The sequence below is a fragment of the Lissotriton vulgaris genome, chromosome 9 (genome assembly GCF_964263255.1).
Source record: "Lissotriton vulgaris chromosome 9, aLisVul1.2, whole genome shotgun sequence".
Classification (NCBI taxonomy): Eukaryota; Metazoa; Chordata; class Amphibia; order Caudata; family Salamandridae; genus Lissotriton; species Lissotriton vulgaris.
The window spans coordinates 222,635,602-222,652,659 of NC_141697.1; the positions used below are offsets into that span (position 1 = coordinate 222,635,602).

Genomic DNA, 17,058 nt, shown 5'->3' on the forward strand with positions numbered 1-17,058 from the left:
CTGTTTCCCGTTGCTAATTCTGCATATATTGCTATTTTATCTTATTGTGTCTAACTCTGTTGTAAAGCCCTCTGATACTCCAGGGTCCAGCAGCGCTATATAAAACCGTTGAAATAAATAAATAAATAAATACTCCCTTTATTTTCTTATTCCCATAAAGGACGGCCCCTTGAGACCCATTCTAGACCTCAGAGAACTAAACCTCTACATACTTACAGAGCATTTCCACATGGTGACACTGCAACAAGTTTTCCCGCTTCTAAAACCGGGTGATTTTATGTCTACTCTGGATTTAAAAGATGCATATTTCCATATTGGTCATCATTACCAATTCACGGTACTACCATTTGGAGTCACCACTGCTCCCAGTGTATTTACCAAATGCCTCGCGGTAGTCGCAGCACATCTCAGGAAACAACACATCCATATCTTCCTATACCTGGACGACTGGCTTATCAAAGCCAGCACTTACCAAATGTGTCTTAAACTCACTCAAACCACTATTCATTTACTTCAAAGACTAGGATTTACAGTAAATGTGTTGAAGTCTCACGTGCAGCCTTCCAACAGACAAACGTATCTGGGAGCCACAATAGACTATCACAAAGCTCTAGCCTCTCCCAATGCAGCCAGGATTCACAATAATCAGTCCCTTCTTACTCATTTTCAGCCCAACCAAGCATTGCCAGCAAAAGTATTCATGCAACTGTTGGGGATGATTGCGTTTTGAATTATTATTTTTGTCATGCAAGACTTCAGCTGCATCCGCTTCAAGAATGCTTAGCAAGTCAGTGGAACCAGTTGCATGGTCTGTTGAACAATCTAGTATTGGTAGATTGCCGCACCCATTGCTCTCTACAGTGGTGGAACCCACAAAATCTATCCAAATACCAGCCTTTTCTCAATCCTGTTCCACAGACACTGCTAACAGCAGACACATTGCTCACTGGTTGGGGCGCTCAACTGCAGACTCACGCAATCCAAGGATTGAGGACTTTAAAATACAAGCGCCTCCATATCAATCCCCTAGAGCTACTAGCAGTGTTTCTAGCGCTCAAAGCTTTTCAACCTTACCTAACAGGTAAAACTGTCCTAGTCCACACAGAAAACATGATATGTATTATGTAGTAAAACAGGTGGGGGTGGCACACTCTCTCGAACTGTCACGCCTAGCACAAGCCATTTGGAAATGGGCCATATATCAAAAAATCTTACCTCCTAGCAGAACATCTTCCAGGAGTAAACAATCAGATTGCAGACCTTCTCAGAAGACCGAGACCGCAAATCCACGAGTGGGAGCTTCATCCCCAGGTTCTTTTCCCTATTTTCAGGAATGGGCATTTCCACACATAGACCTGTTCACCACAGCTCAAAATGCCAAAGCTTCATCTTCAGGTTCCCACACCTGCTCTCCAAAGGCAATGCCCTATGGATGAACTGGTCAGGGATATTTGCTTACACTTTTCCGCCTCTCCCACTCACTCCGCTTGTAGTTAGGTAGCTCAGACAAACGTCCCTCAAACGGATCCTCATGGGCACGCCAACCTTGGTTCACCACCCTGTTAGAGCTCTCAGTAGTTTCACACCAAAAGCTGCATCTCAATTCCAGTCTCTTCACTCCGAACCATGGAGAAATCAGGCATCCAAATCCCAAGGAGCTCAACCTGGCGATTTGGCTCCTGGGGTCATAGAGTTTGGTTATTTACAATTACTACCCGACTGTATGAACATGCTAAAATAGGCTAGGAGTTCTACCACTAGGGCATGTTATGCAGCAAAATGAAATACCAATAACAGGATCAATCTCCTTGATGCCTCAGTGCAGAACATCATCTGTTACCTCTTACACTTCAGCAATTTGGACTAGCCTACACATCCATTTGCTTGCATTTAGCAGCAGTAGCTGCATATTTAAAAAACTGACAACACATCTCTATTCAGAGTACCAGTGATTAGGGCCTTTATGGAAGGACTAAAGAGAGTGATACCGCCAAGAGTTCCACCTGCACCAGTATGGAACTTAAACATAGTCCTTACAAGGCTGATGGGTCTGCCTTTTAAACCAATGCACAAGTGTCCATTACAATTCCTCTCTTGGAAGGTTGCTTTTCTTATTGCAATCACTCCCTTAAGAAGAGTTGGTGAACTCCAGGCACTAACTATAAAAGCACTTTTCTTTCAACTTCACAAACTCTAAGTGGTTCATCGAACCAATCCCAGATTTCTACTTAAAGTGGTTTATGCTTTTCACATCAATCAGTTGGGTTACCAGTGTTCTTTCTTTAACCTGATTCTGTAGCAGAACAAGTCTACACACATTAGATGTTAGGAGAGTTCTAGTATATTATGTGGAAAGAACAAAGGTTCGAGGCATGTGAGCTGTTGATCACATGCTATGCATAGATCGCCATCCAGTATTTGGTCCGGATGTTTGCACTTCGTTTTTCTTTGAAGAAGTCTTACTAGTCACGAAGTAGGTGACTCCTCCTGTAGGTGATAGTGCACATGGTCATCAACTCCGCATGGTCATCACCTCCATCCAGATTGTTTTTTTCGGATGTTACTCGCTGGGCTTCGGTTCGACACCGATCCTTCTGTTTCCCTCGGTGCATAGAACTCACACCCTCAACGGTATTGTTTCTAATTGCGTATTCCATTCTGCGTGTATAGTGTTATTTCGAGAAAAACTCTCTTTCGATCAGAGAGCTAGTGGTAGGCCGTTGGGCCTAACCGCCTCGATTCAACTCGCAGTCAATGGAATGAACTCCCTTTAAATTCTGCCCTCTGTGCTTCTCGAAATACCCTCACACCAACTCTCACAAAGTCAGCTACCAGTGTTTACCACCAGAACACAGAAAACTGGACTGCGAAGCGTGGAAGGCTATCCGCTCCAAAAAGACGCTTTGTGACTGTCGGGCTCGACTACGCGACATGCAGAGCCAACACTCAGGCTCCATTCCGGACCTCTTCGGACCTGATTCGGAAGAAGAAGCTGGCTACGCTATTGGGACCGAGGACAAACCGGATCCGGTTCAGAGAACTGCTCCGACCAGGATGAAGTCAACCAAAAAAGTAGGCTCCAGACCAAACCGCAGCCTCAGGCCCCGGTCGGTACCGAGACAACGATTCTGACGCCGCGCCTTCCAGTTCGGCACCGAAGCCTGCCTAAAAGCTTTCCGGCTCCGAAAAGCCCCATTCCAAGTCGAGCACCGAGCCAAAGCCTTTGGGATCGAAGCCGAAGTCCGGCTCCGAACCTTATCACGCGACACCGAAAAATACTTCGGATCCGAAGACACCAACCTCGAAGCCGTAGGCATCAAACTTCGGTGCCGAAACGGACTGATGCATCAAACTCACCTGAATCGCACAGTTTTGGTGATCTGATTGGAAAACCGGACGCGAAACAGAAAGTATTGTACATACATCTTAAAACTGGACACATTACCACTAAAGTGACTCTAAAGAGGAAAACTGATACTGAAGAGGAATATCCTATTCTCTTAAAGAAGAGAACTATTGGAACTAACCCTTCCCCTCCTCCTCTTCCATCAGTACCTTCTTCGTCTCTACCTGTGCCAACTTCACCTGATCACTCACTATCACATACACCTGACAATCAGGGTGATGAGGATGGGAATGATGATAGTCAGCCAGGACCTACAGATGAGTGGGACGACTGCAACACTGACAGGCCCACAGACACTGATCCTCACCATTATCCTACCAGGCCCTCTCCTCCAGACAAAACTGTAGGCCATATTGAATTGCTATACAGGGCTGCCAATTACTATGGGGTGCAGCTCCACAAAGAATCCCTTGAAGAGGCTTTCCTTTTTGAAACATTGAACAGCACACAAAAGTGAATACATATGTTACCCAATCTGAAGGGAATGACCAGGCATGTAGACCACATATTTAAGGATCCTGTTAGGTCATGTATCTTCACCCCTAGGGTGGATAAAAAATATAAGCCTGCACTATCTGATCCAGTGTACATAAAAGGACAATTACCCTTAGACTCGTTGGTAGTTTCCAATGCACGCAAAAGGGCAAACTCCCTAACAACTGAATACGTTCCACCCCCAGATAAGGAATCAAAGCTTCAGGAAAAAGGGTAGCCTCCCAGGCAGCTAACTTCTGGCGCATATCTAATACACAAGCATTGCTTGCCCGATACGACTGTGCGCATTGGGATGAAATGGAATTACTCATCCAATTTCTACCCCTAGAACATAAATCTAAAGCGCAAGACCTGGTACATGAGGGACAAGTAATTTCAAACAACCAAATTAGGTGCTCCCTAGATGCTGCTGATACATCTCCCGGAACGGTAAACACTAGTGTTCTTTTGAGAAGACACGCCTGGCTATATATATCCGGGTTCAAACCTGAGGTTCAGACCTCTCCATATTGAACACACCTTTTGATAAAGAACACCTTTTTGGGCCAATGGTAGATTCTTCACTTGAAAAGATGAAGAAAGATACAGAAGTAGCTAAATCTGTGGGAGCCCATAAGTATACACAAGGCTGTGGTTCCTTTTGGCGTTCTTTCTATCGGGCAGGGTCCAAAAATACTTCCTCGGAAACTGCATCCACCTATAAGGGCAATATCCAACCCTCAGGCTCTGAAAACTATATCAGAGGGGGTTATAGAGGGAACAATGGCAAAGGCAGAGGTAGAGGCACACTTATCCCCCTCTCCCCTCCCCCCCCCCCCCGCCCCAATACAAAGCAGTCACTTGCCCATAGTTCGCCCCGGGCCACTTAACACCTGTTGGGGGAAGACTGTCGGATTTCCCTCCAAAGTGGCAGTCAATCACAACAGGCAAATTGGTTCTACAGATGATCCGTCCTGGTTACTGCCTGGAGTTCATCAACAGTCCTCCAAACATTACCCCAAAGTCACACAAACTTTCACCAGATCATCTACACCTCCTCAAACAAGAGGTACAGTTCCTACTACTAAAAGGAGCTATAGAGCCCGTACCACTACAACACAGTCGGGCATGTATTTATTTTACTTTTTAATTCCCAAAAAGGACGGCTCAGACCAATATTAGATCTCAGAACTACATTTTTACATTCAATCAGACCATTTCCACATGGTAACACTTCAACAAGTACTACCTCTTTTGCAAAAAAGGCGACTTTCTGTCTACTCTAGACTTGAAAGACGTCTACTTTCTAATTCCAATCCACCCTGCTCTCCGCAAATTCCTCAGGTTTGTGGTAGCGGGTCAATATTACCAGTTCAAAGTACTCCCATTTGGAGTCACTACTGCTCCCAGAGTCTTCACAAAGTGTCTGGCAGTAGTAGCTGCTCATCTGAGAAGACAAAGCATTCATGTCTTCCCGTACCTAGACGACCGGCTCATCAACGCAAGTACGTACCAACAATGCCTCAAGCATAATTCTATAACCATTCTATTACTTCACCAACTGGTGTTTACAGTCAATGTGTTAAAATCACATCTGCATCCAGCCAAAACGCAGAACTACCTAGGAGCCACTTTAGGTACTTAAAACGCTCTGACTTTTTAAAACGCAGCCAGAATTCAAAACATTCAGGCGTTAGTTCTTCAGTTTCAGACCAATCAGTCACTTCCAGCTCGAGTTTAGATGCAGCTTCTGGGAGTAATGGCGTCTTGCATCATGATAGTTCCCCATGTCAGGTTGCACATGCGTCCACTTCAGGAATGCTTAGCCAGTCAGTGGAACCAGTCTCACGGTCTATTAACCGATCTAGTGTTGGTAAGCCGCCGTGCTCCTCGCTCTCTGCAGTGGTGGAACACACAAAATGTGTCCAAAGGACGGCCCGTCATAGACCCAGTTCTACAGACAGTACTAACAGGGGACACGTCCCTTACTGGCTGGGGAGCTCCTCTTCAGCAACACACAATACAAGGCCTATGGAGTCAACAGCAAATGATGCTCCACATCAATCATTTAGAGCTGATGGCAATCTTTGTAGCTCGCAAAGCTTTTCAAAATCGCCTGTCTGGCAAAGCTGTTTTGGTTCAAATTGACAACATGACAGCTATGTATTACATACAAAGACGGGGGGAATTCTCTCCAGCTGTCCCACTTCGCCTAAGACATCTGAAGGTGGGCTATTTACCACAAAATCCATCTCCTAGACGAACACCTCCTAGGAGTGAACAACCAGATTGCGGACCTCAGCAGGCAGAGGTATCAAATACACGAATGGGAACTTCATCCTCAAGTTCTCCTTCCGTACTTCCAAGCTTGGGGAGTCCCTCACATACATCTGTTTGCAACACCGCAAAATGCCAAAGCTTCTCCTCCAGGTACCCACACCCGTTATCCAAAGGCAATGCTCTATGGATGAACTGGTCCGGGATATTTGCTTACGCTTTTACGTCTCCCCCACTCATTCCATCAGTGGTTCGGAAACTCAGGCAAACATCTCACACTAATTCTAGTAGCTCCAACATGGGCATGTCAACCCTGTTTCACAACCCTGTTTATATTTATTTATTTATTTAGATTCTTGTATCGCGCAGGAATCAATCCCGTAAGGGTATCTCCGCGCTTTGCTCTTCCAAGGCTAAGCATACTTTACAGCTACAATGTAGGTGATTATTGTGGTGGGAATGCTTCTCGGAACAGTAGAGTTTTCAAGGATTTCCTGAAAGACAGGTGGTTAGTAGACAGTCTTAAATCAGAGGGAAGTTTGTTCCATAGAGCGGGGCCAATTGAAGAGAATGCTCGATCTCCCTGTCTAGATTTTTTTGTGACAGGTGGTTTCAGGAGAGCTTGGTTGCAAGAGCGAAGTGACCGACAGGGTTTATATAGCTCCAATGATTGGGAGAGATATTTAGGACTATCTCCATATAGAATTTTATGAACCGTGCAGCATATTTTAAAGCTGATTCGCTGCCGTACAGGGAGCCAATGCAGCTCTTCTAACAGAGGCTTGGATGGAGTCCTGGGTGGTGCACTCATGACCAGTCTAGCCGCCGTATTCTGGACTACCTGCAAACGTCCCACCGCATCTGCATTGGCAAGTGTCAGCAGGGCGTTGCAGTAGTCTAGGCGGCTAGTAACCAGGGCCTGTACGAGGGTCTTCCTGTAGGTATCAGGAAGGTACGGGAAGACTCGTCTTAAGAGGCCGATGGTTTGAAAGCACAATCCCACGATATGGTTAGTGTGTTCCTTGAGGGTTAGGTTTTGATCAATTTTTACCCCTAGGTTTTTAACATGTGGCTTTGATGTTGGGACTGGACCTAGGTCCAGCGGCCACCAGTCAGGAGACCACAGAAGATTTGCTTTGCCGAAGAGCATGATCTCTGTTTTTGTGACGTTGCATTGGAGGTAATTAGCGGCCATCCAATGTGACACTGCCCTCATACCCTCAGCAAAGTTTTCCTTGACTTTATGGTCAAGGGAGCTGAAAGGGTAGAGGAGCTGAGTGTCGTCAGCGTAGGAGACAGGTGTGAACCCATATTTTCGTACAATCTCAGCAAGGGGGGCCACATAAACATTAAATAATGTAGGGCTAAGACAGGAGCCCTGTGGCACCCCTTTCGTGAGCACCCTCGAGATGGAACTATAGGGGCCCAAGCTGATAGATTGAGATCTCCCGGAAAGGAAACTCTCCAGCCAGGATAGTACTAGGCCTCCTATCCCCACTCCCTGCAGACGGCTGAGAAGAATGTCATGGGACACGGTATCGAAGGCCGCAGACAGGTCCAACAGCACTAGAATCATGGAGCCCCCTCTGTCCTGTGACATTTTGATCTTATCAGTCACCGAGAGGAGGGCTGATTCAGTGCTGTGGTTGGGCCTGAACCCAGATTGAGATTGGTCCAGGCCCCCTGTCGCCTCGATAAAGCTGGAAATGATGGTATTCGCGTGTTTCTCAGCCAGTTTGCTAATGAAAGGGAGGAGGGAGATGGGGCGAAGGTTGGAGAGCTCTGACCAGGGTAGAGTGGTGTTTTTACGAATAGGGTTCACGACCGCTTCTTTCCAGTGTTGTGGGAGTTTTCCTTCGGCAAAGGAAAGATTTATTATCTTGTGGATGGATGGGCCTAAGGATTCTGTCAAGGAAGAGATCAATTTAGCAGGGATCAGGTCGTTAGGTGAACCGGTCTTCATCTTGTTAATGAGTGTTTCCAGTTGCTGCAGGGTTATTTCTGGGATTACATTAAGGGTATTCCCAGGAGTCGTCATAAGGGGGGTTTCAGAGGCATCATTCTTTAGTGGGCCTGCGACTTGCATGATTTTCTTATATATCCCCTCAATTTTATCTTCAAAAAACTGGGAGATATTATTGCAGAGGTCTTGGGAGAAGGTGTCAGGGCTCTCACACATTGCTGGACTAGTAAAGGCCTTTATGACCCTAAATAGCTCTCGGGTGGAGTTACCTGCTTCGGTGATTTGGAAGGTGAGGCTGTTGGAACTCTCTCTGGTACTTCATCAAAAATTACATATAACTCCCAGTCTCCTCACACAGAGCCATGGAGAAATCAAGCACCCAGATCCCAAACAATTGAACCTTGCTATCTGGCTCCTGAAGTCCTAGTTTGGTTATCTGAACTTTCCACAGGACTGTATGAATATTATTAAGGAGGCCAGAAGGCCTACCACAAGAGCCTGCTACGCAGCCAAATGGAAGAGATTTGTTCTCTACTGCAATAACAATAACATCAACCCTCTTGATGCTTCTATACGAAACATTCTCTACAACCTGTTACATTTGCAGCAGTGGCCTATAGATCCATCAAACTGCATCTCGCTGCAATAGCAGCCTATCTTCAAAATAGACAAAATGTATCGCTCTTTAGAGTGCCGGTAATCAAAGTTTTTATGGAAGGAGTAAAAAGAGTAATACCAGCAAGACTTCCACCTGCCCCAGAGTGGAATCTTAATATAGTCCTCACAAGGTTAATGGGCCCACCATTTGAACCCATGCACAAATGTGAACTACCGTTCCTCGCGTGGAAAATAGCTTTCCTCATTGCCATCACTTCATTAAGGAGAGTGAGTGAACTACAGGCCTTAAACATAGAAGAACCTTTTTTCCAGCTACACAAAAATAAAGTAGTTCTTCGTACCAATCCCAAATTCCTACCTAATGTAGTATCTGCATGTCACATAAATCAGTCGGTTGAATTACCTGTTTTCTTCCCTCAACCTGATTCTGTTGCAGAACGAGCTCTACACACTGTGAATGTTAAAAGAGCACTGTTGTATTACACTGAGAAAACAACATCTTTTAGTAAGACCAAACAACTCTTTGTCGCTTTTGCACCACCTCATAAGGGCAATCCTATATCCAAATTGGGTATTGCTAGGCGGATCGCTCAATGTATTCAGTGTTTGCTATGTAAAAGCCAAAAGGACTCCGGTACCCCCTAGAGCGCATTCCACTCGTAAGCTAGGGGCTACTATGGCTTTCTTTAGGAACATCCTTATTACTGATATCTGCAAAGCTGCAACATGGTCCACACCACATACATTCACCAAGCACTATTGTGTAGATGTGCTAGCCAGACAACAAGCTAATGTAGGCCAAGCAGTACTTAAAACTCTGTTTCAGAGAACTCCATCAGTTACAGAATAGCCACCGCTTGGGTGAGACTGCTGTATTGTCTATGCATAGCATGTGATCTACAGCTCACATGCCTCGAACAGAAAATGCTACTTACCCAGTATGCATCTGTCCTTGGAATGTAGAGCTGTAGAATCTCATGCGCCTACCCACCTCCCCGGGTTCCTGTAGCTGCTGTAGTTCTCTTGTCATTATACATATACATATGCATGGACATCTCTATTCTTTACTACTACTCCATTCTCTCATCCTCTACGGAAAACAATCTGAAGATGGAGTCGATGACCATGCGCACTATCACCTGAAGGAGGAGTCACTTACCTTGTGACTAGGAAGACTTCTTTGAAGAAAAACTAAGTGCAAACATCCGGACCCAACACTAGATGGCGATCTATGCATAGCATGAGATTCTACAGCTCTACATGCCAAGAACAGATGCATACTGGGTAAGTAGCATTTTCCTTCTCTGGTGTCTCTTGCATGGAGACCTCCGCTCAGTGCCTGTTGTTTATTATGAACCAGAACGCTTTGCTCTTGGTCAGACTGTCCTTTGTTAGGCCCGTTTTGTTGTTTTTGCTGAGTCCATGCAGCGTTTCAGATGGTCTTTATCTCACCTAGTCTGTCTTGGGAGCCTGGCATCCTGCGGCACTCTGCTCAATCTAGGTGGGGTCGCTTGTCCCGTCAGCAGGGCCCTTGCAGGAGTGACTAGGGCACTTTCACAAGTCAAATGCAGTGATGTAGGTGGATTTCTAAATGACTATTATCAGATTACTAAAGCTATATTATCAGGGTAGAATGGAGCAACACGCAATCACGTCTCTCTGACCATCATGCTGGCCAGGATCCCCAACCTCCTAACTTTTTCAAAATTGTGCATCTCCATGTTTAATAAATTTGACAAAATATCATGGGTAAGATATTTGAAAATCGAGGTATTGTAATCACAAGAGCGCCCTTTATCTCTCCGTAGAATTCACAACCAAGAATGCACATTCAAATGAGCACGTATTGTTTAGAGCCTTTTGTTGTAAGATTTCATTTTTCTTATTATTTGCATTTTACCAATTGAAATATCTGGACTTCCTTTCGTTTAAATATTTGTCTTTTCAGGTACTTGCTGGAAGGTGCGACGTTGTTCAATAAAGAGGAACACCACTATTCTGCAGCTTTCCAGATTGATGGATATTGGATGCACTATGACGGCCTCAGAAATGTCAACTTAATTTTGCTGAATAAACCCCCAGAATTTCTTCTTCTGTCATCATTAGTTTATGTTCGAGCAGCTGAAAAATAACTAATGCCTGAAAGCTCGGTTGATTATGCAAAATATTTTTTTTCTACCCTCTTCATGTATGTACACTTGGCATCCAAGTAAACAGTTTGGACTATAGTAGTTCTTTTCTTGTATTGTCAGGTGCATTTTCCTAGATAAAAACACTATGCAAAAGTTTGTATTGCTTTTTACAGTGTATCATATATTTTTGTACAGAGCATTTATTTGGAATAAAAGCTATGCTTCTTTCCTTGTAAAGTTGTCCTTGTTCCTTTGCATTGCTCATTTAGCAATGTTTGTGAGTAAACTGGGAAATACACAGAATGGAATAGGTGAGTCTTGCACCTAGAGGTGTTGGAGATAGTTTTAGTTGTATTGTCGTGTAGTTTCCACCAATCGGTAGGAACTACACATGTGGGTAAGACATAAACTTAGGATGGTGCCAGACTGATTTCATTTACCCCCGTAGGATATGTTTTCCCTTGGACCAGCTAGCTCGCAGTGCCACCGCTAGTCCCCCTAATCCTGAACAGGGAGCAAACCGTTCTGGCAATCATTGAACATAACAACTCTGTTACCTCAGGAACCGTGGTGAAGGACTTCAAACTTTCGCTCAGTCACTCTTGCTTTCCTACGATCAGAGAAATATACGAAGAATACACAGAGGGGTGTATTCAATGTTTATTGAACCAGAGTGATTCTTGTATAGCATATATGGGCTGCAATGATTATAGACTGAAGCAGATAAAAGTTATGAGTGTCAACATAGAGAATACAACCTAAGTGTCTAGTGTGAATGTATGGTCTGCCAAGAAAACCCCATACTGGATAATCTAAACCCTTTACCTGGTGCATAACTGTGTATGCCCCCGTCTTGGTCATGACTGGACACCCCTCACAGAGATGTCAGTCAGCTGCTAGGTGAAAGCTTCAGCATGCAGGGACGCATCAAGATCAGAAGAAGTGTCTCCTCTGATTCAGGAAACAAGGCTTTGTATTGATAATGGCATTCTTATTGTGTTCTCCACATAGCTGTGTCTCCATAAGAATGTAATAATAAACACATTTGTATTAGGCATGTGAGAGGCCTTGCACTTTTTTTTTTTTTTTTTTTGTCCTCATCAAGCAAATTTCCTTGGGGTATGGACGAGTCTACAGCCCCAGTATCCATTCAGTGCTTAGAAGTGGATGGACCGGATTTGCTCTGCATGGGATACTTTTATGCCTTGTCTTTATGGGGCTTTCTTCTGTCCATCCAAAGGTAAACGATTTTCGGGTGTGGGGGAGCTAGTCATTATGACTACTCTAATCTAGATTCAACTTGAGATCGTTGTTTCCTTTGCCTTAATGATTGGACCCCCTAATATTTAACTGGTTATATCTTTTCCTTAGACTCCAGAAATTGTTTTTCTTAGTTCTTTTTCTTTGCTTCTCTTGTTTATACACCCTTCATATAGAGTTTAACCAGGCTGAGTGTTTTGGTGGGGATTGTTGAACCCAATTTATGCAGATTTCCCTTCTGGCTAACAGTATCAATATAAAAAGAATTTTTTCTTGATCTTTAGATAATGGCAGAGATAGTGCGCTAAGGTGAATCCCAAATATAACCATTTCTGTGCTTACCTCTATATGCTGGTCTATCACGTCAGAGAGAGTCTTGCCAATCTGGTCCCAGTAGTCTTTTAACATTATGCAGCCCTGTAACATGTAAGTCGTCAGCTCTTTCTTCTCCACATTTGAGGCACATTTTTGGTTAGTTACTGTCCATCTTAGATAGTCTTTTTAGAGACAAGTATGATCTGTGGATCGTGAAGAGGTGATTTTTCTTCAGGGCGGCGGCTTTTACTACATGCCCCATAATTGTGTTAGAGGTTAGCCAGAGCGTTGAGAGGTCTAGCCCCGGCATGTCCTTCTTCCAGATGTCTTGTGGGGCTTTGTACTCTGCTTCTCCTGCTCTTATAAGGGCCCAGTACCAGTAGGAAACTTCTTTTTTGAAGGGTTCTGGGTTAAGGAGTTTTTGCTCCATGACCTCATCTCCTTGAAGTTTTTCTTTTAATGTTTTTATCCAGCTGATTAGTTGGTAGAATTTGAATCTGGATAGTGACCCCTCCGTTTCTTCATATAGGGTGTCCTATTGCACTATCTGGTTATTCTCTATCAGTTGCCCCCAGTAGTCTATATTGTGTTTCCTTAGTGGGTTTGCTAGGGCGTCTTTTAGACATTCTGGGGTGCCTGGTGATTCCCAAATTGGGGCGTACTTGCTGTGATATGGAATTCTTAAGATTCTCCTTATATCAAAACATGATCTTGCAGCTGCTTTTATCGTCTTTAGCTTTATCTTTTTGAAGAATTTGGGGTGGCCAAATTTGTATAAATAGTGGTCTTCTTCTGGGCCTCTGAGGTCTTTCAGATACATGGGCCAGTTTCCCCATTTTGTCAATAGTCTCCTACAGTTCTTAAACTGGAAGGATCTGCAGTACTCCAGTATGTCTGGGCTGGCGATTCCCCCTTGTGCTTTGCTTTTTCCATCCGATTCTGACCCCCTTGGCTGCCCAGATGAAGCTTTGATATTTCTCCCTTGAGTTTTTTAATTTGCTCCGTGTTGAAGCTCAGTGGGATGGAGTTGAGTAGATACGTAAATTTCGGAACTATGATCATTTTCATTAGGTTAGACTTTCCTAAGAAAGATAGTTGCAGTCCTGACCAGGCCTTGAATAATTTCCTTACTACTTTGTGTATCCTAGAAAAGTTCAGGTTGGCTAGCTCGTCTAATTCCTTTGTGTATTCTATTCCTAGATATTTAATTCTGTCTTTAATTAGAGGGTTTCCTGAGGCGGTGTTCCACTCAAGGATTTCTGTTTTGGCTTGGTTGACCAGGTAACCTGACACTGCTCCAAATTGGGCAATAATTTCCTCTATCTTGGGAAGGGAAGAGGTTAAGTTATCGGTAAATATCATCAGGTCGTCGGCGTATAGTGCGACTTTCTTTGCCCATCCTTGATGTTTAAAGATTGTAATTCCTTCTTCACCCCTCCAGTAGAATGGCCAATGGTTCAATGTAAAAGTTAAATAAGAGGGGTGACAGGGGGCACCCTTGCCTTGTGCCTCTTTTTATGTGTATACTGTCAGTAAGAGCGTCATTTACTAGTATTTTTGCAGTAGGACTTGCATTGATGTTAGTTATAGCGTTTTCGATTTTGTCTCCCAGATATTTTGCTAAGATTGCGCTAAAAAAAAAACAGTTGACTCTGTCAAACGCTTTTGCCACGTCGAAAGTTATTACTGATAGAGGAACTGTGTAATGAGTTGCAATGTCCATGGCGGCTATGAGCTCGTGTGATAGTTCATGAATTTGCCTGCCTTTGATGAAGCCCTTTTGGTCTGGGTGTATTAGGGACCCTGCCACTGCCCCTAATCTTTTAGTCAGAGCCTGTGTATATATTTTGTAATCCGCGTTCAAGAAGGAAATAGGCCTGTAGGATTCACATTTGGTTGGGTTTTTCCCTGGTTTTAAGATGATACTGACAATTGCGTCGTTACAGGAGTTTGGGAGCTTTTGATTTCCTATGAATATACAATTTAGAAGTTCTGTGCGAGGCGTTACCAGAATTTCCTGTAATTGTAAATAGATTTCGTTTGGTAAGGCGTCCGGGCCTGAGGCTTTACCTCTTTTTAAGCTCTTAATTGCGGCCCTGACTTCATCTTTAGAGATCTCTTGGTTGAGAGCTGACTTCTGTTCCTGGGAGGTCGTGATATTTGTTAGAAAGTTCTGTATTTGATCTCCTGCTCCAGTTAAGTCTTCTGTGTAAAGATCATCAAAGAAGCGTTTAAATTCTTGCCTAATTTCGCTTCTTTCTGAGGTGTATACTGGACAGTCCTCTCTCTGTATCTTTGTGATCCTGTTTTTAGTTCTTTCAGATTTGGCTTTCCATGCCAGGATCCTCCCGCATTCTTCTCCGTATTCATAGTGAGCGAGTTTACTGGCTTCCCACTTTTCTCTAATTCTTGTTTTTTAAGAAATCGTTCAGCTCTGTTGTCTTGTTTCCTATACTGTCTTCTATTTCAGAGATTGACTGGCTGGACTTGGCAGTTTTCAGCTCTGTATCTAATGATGCGGTACAAAAGTGGGTGGTGATGGACGGAGCATCTGAACCAATCAAACACTCACACCCAGTCAACAGATCTCGGTTTAATCCATCACCGTTCTTTAGCCCACTCTGCCACCCCAGTTCAGACATGGCCATATGCAAATCAGTCTGACCCTTGCCTCATGGGAACAGTCCAGCCCGAACTGCCAAGCCATGCCTTCCCTGGACCGGAAACAAGCTTCCTAGTACCGGTTTTTGGCATTCCAGCCGTCTTCAGCAAGGCTTGCTTGAATCCAGTGGCAAAGTGAGCAAGGGACTCACGTCTGAGCATACCATGCCAACTTATGGCGAACAAAGCGGTAGAAAAGGGGTTGGTGATGGACGGAGCATCTGAATCAATCAAACACTCACACCCAGTCAACAGATCTGGGATTAATCCATCACCGTTCTTTAGCCCACTCTGCCACCCCAGTTAAGACATGGTCATATGCAAATTAGTCTGGCCCTGTGCCTCATGGGAACAGTCTAGCCCGAACAGCCAAGCCATGCCTTCCCTGTATCTAATGATAGCAGATCTTTTTCGATCTGTTCAATGAAGTGTTTCTTCTCTTTGTTCCTATGAACTGCCATACTGAATATTTGACCTCTGATAACCGCTTTGTATGCATCCCAGGCAGTTTGTTTTGTAGTTCCAGTGCTATTTAAGTCAAAAAACTGTTTTGTTTAGTCTGCCAGTTTTTCGCTGCAGGCATGGTCTTAGTCTGTCCACTGTCCACCCCTGAGGAAGAGTTGAGGTTTTTACCATTAGGCTGAGTTATACCGCTGAGTGTTCCGAGATGTGGGCTGGGATATGTTCAACTTTTATTGTTTGCTCAACTAGACTCCTGCTAATGAGGATTAAATCTATTCTAGAAGCATGTCCTAGTCTCTTATTTTTAAAGGTGAATCGGAGATTTTTGTTTCCTTTTTCTTTCCAGACGTCTGCCATATCTAGGTCTTTCATGCAACGCCCAACCCATTCTCGTATTTTAGGTAAGTTGGGGAGATTTTTTGCTGGGTATCGGTCTTCTAAGGGATTTAAAGTCCCCTCCCATTATTATCGGGCGTTAGTTGCTAGGAGGTTAGTATACAGCTTCTGAAGAGGGTCAGGGTCGTCAGTGTTTGGGCCGTAGTATCCCACCACAGTATAGGAGTTCTTGTGGATTTTTGACGTCACAATGACCCATCTCCCTTTTCTGTCAGTGTCAGTTTTTTCAATCACTGCTTTCATAGATTTTTTGAAAATATTTGCCACACCCTTTATTTTGCAATTTTGGTTTGTGCAGATACAGTGGTCTATCCAACCCTCGGTTTTACGAATCTGCTCCCATTCCTCTTTTGTTAGGTGGGATTCTTGTATTAGAATTATTTCACTGTCGCAGTTTTTTACGTATTCTAGTATCTTTATCCTCCGCGTTTTAATTCTCAGACCGTTTGTGTTCCATGTTAAGATTTTTCCCCACTCTTACCGGTAGCCAACATCATTGGTCGGGTCTTCGTATCTTTCATCTGGGGCTCTGTACCCCTCAAGTATTCATTCATTCATTTCCATCTTTATTTCGTTCAATTTTAGATCATAAAAGATATGCAAAACACATACAGTTAAAACAGCAAGACGGTCAAGCCGAGATTACGCAACATTTAAAAGAATATTAGATTTACATAAAATCAGAACATTTCATTTATGCGAGCTCTTGCTCAAATTTTAAAAATAGATTACGGATATGCCACATCGCAGTTAAGAATTTAGCCACCCCAAATACAATAATAGGTGAGAGGTCCGTTTTTAAAATCCTGTAAGCTGGTAGGTATCTTGTGAAGCCCAATTTTTTGAGGATAGGGACAAGCCAGTATTTCCTGGGTCTTCGATAGGCCTTGCAGAAGAATATAATGTGCAGATCATCTTCTCAATGGTGCGAACAAGACGGGTAATGCTCACTCAATGAAGTCTGGGCCCAATGTTTTGTAAAAGCCCTTGTAGGAAGTGTGCCATATCGCCATTGTAAAAAGATTTTCCTTGTAAGGACCGGGGAAATGTTGTCTAGCACACGCTCAAATAAATACACTTCCTTAAACTTGAGA

At 43.9% G+C, this 17,058-nt stretch overlaps 1 protein-coding gene across 2 annotated transcripts in view; it reads left to right on the forward strand.

Annotated features, from left to right (window-relative positions):
• Positions 1-11,107, forward strand: part of DORIP1 (dopamine receptor interacting protein 1) — a 78,659-nt gene extending 67,552 nt beyond the window's left edge. For both annotated transcript variants that reach the window (XM_086937341.1, XM_086937342.1), the window contains exon 6: positions 10,687-11,107. In XM_086937341.1, the coding sequence (XP_086793467.1) occupies positions 10,687-10,870 (184 nt within the window). In that variant the 3' untranslated portion in view covers positions 10,871-11,107. The remainder of the gene's footprint in view (positions 1-10,686) is intronic.
• Positions 11,108-17,058: the final 5,951 nt, after the last annotated feature.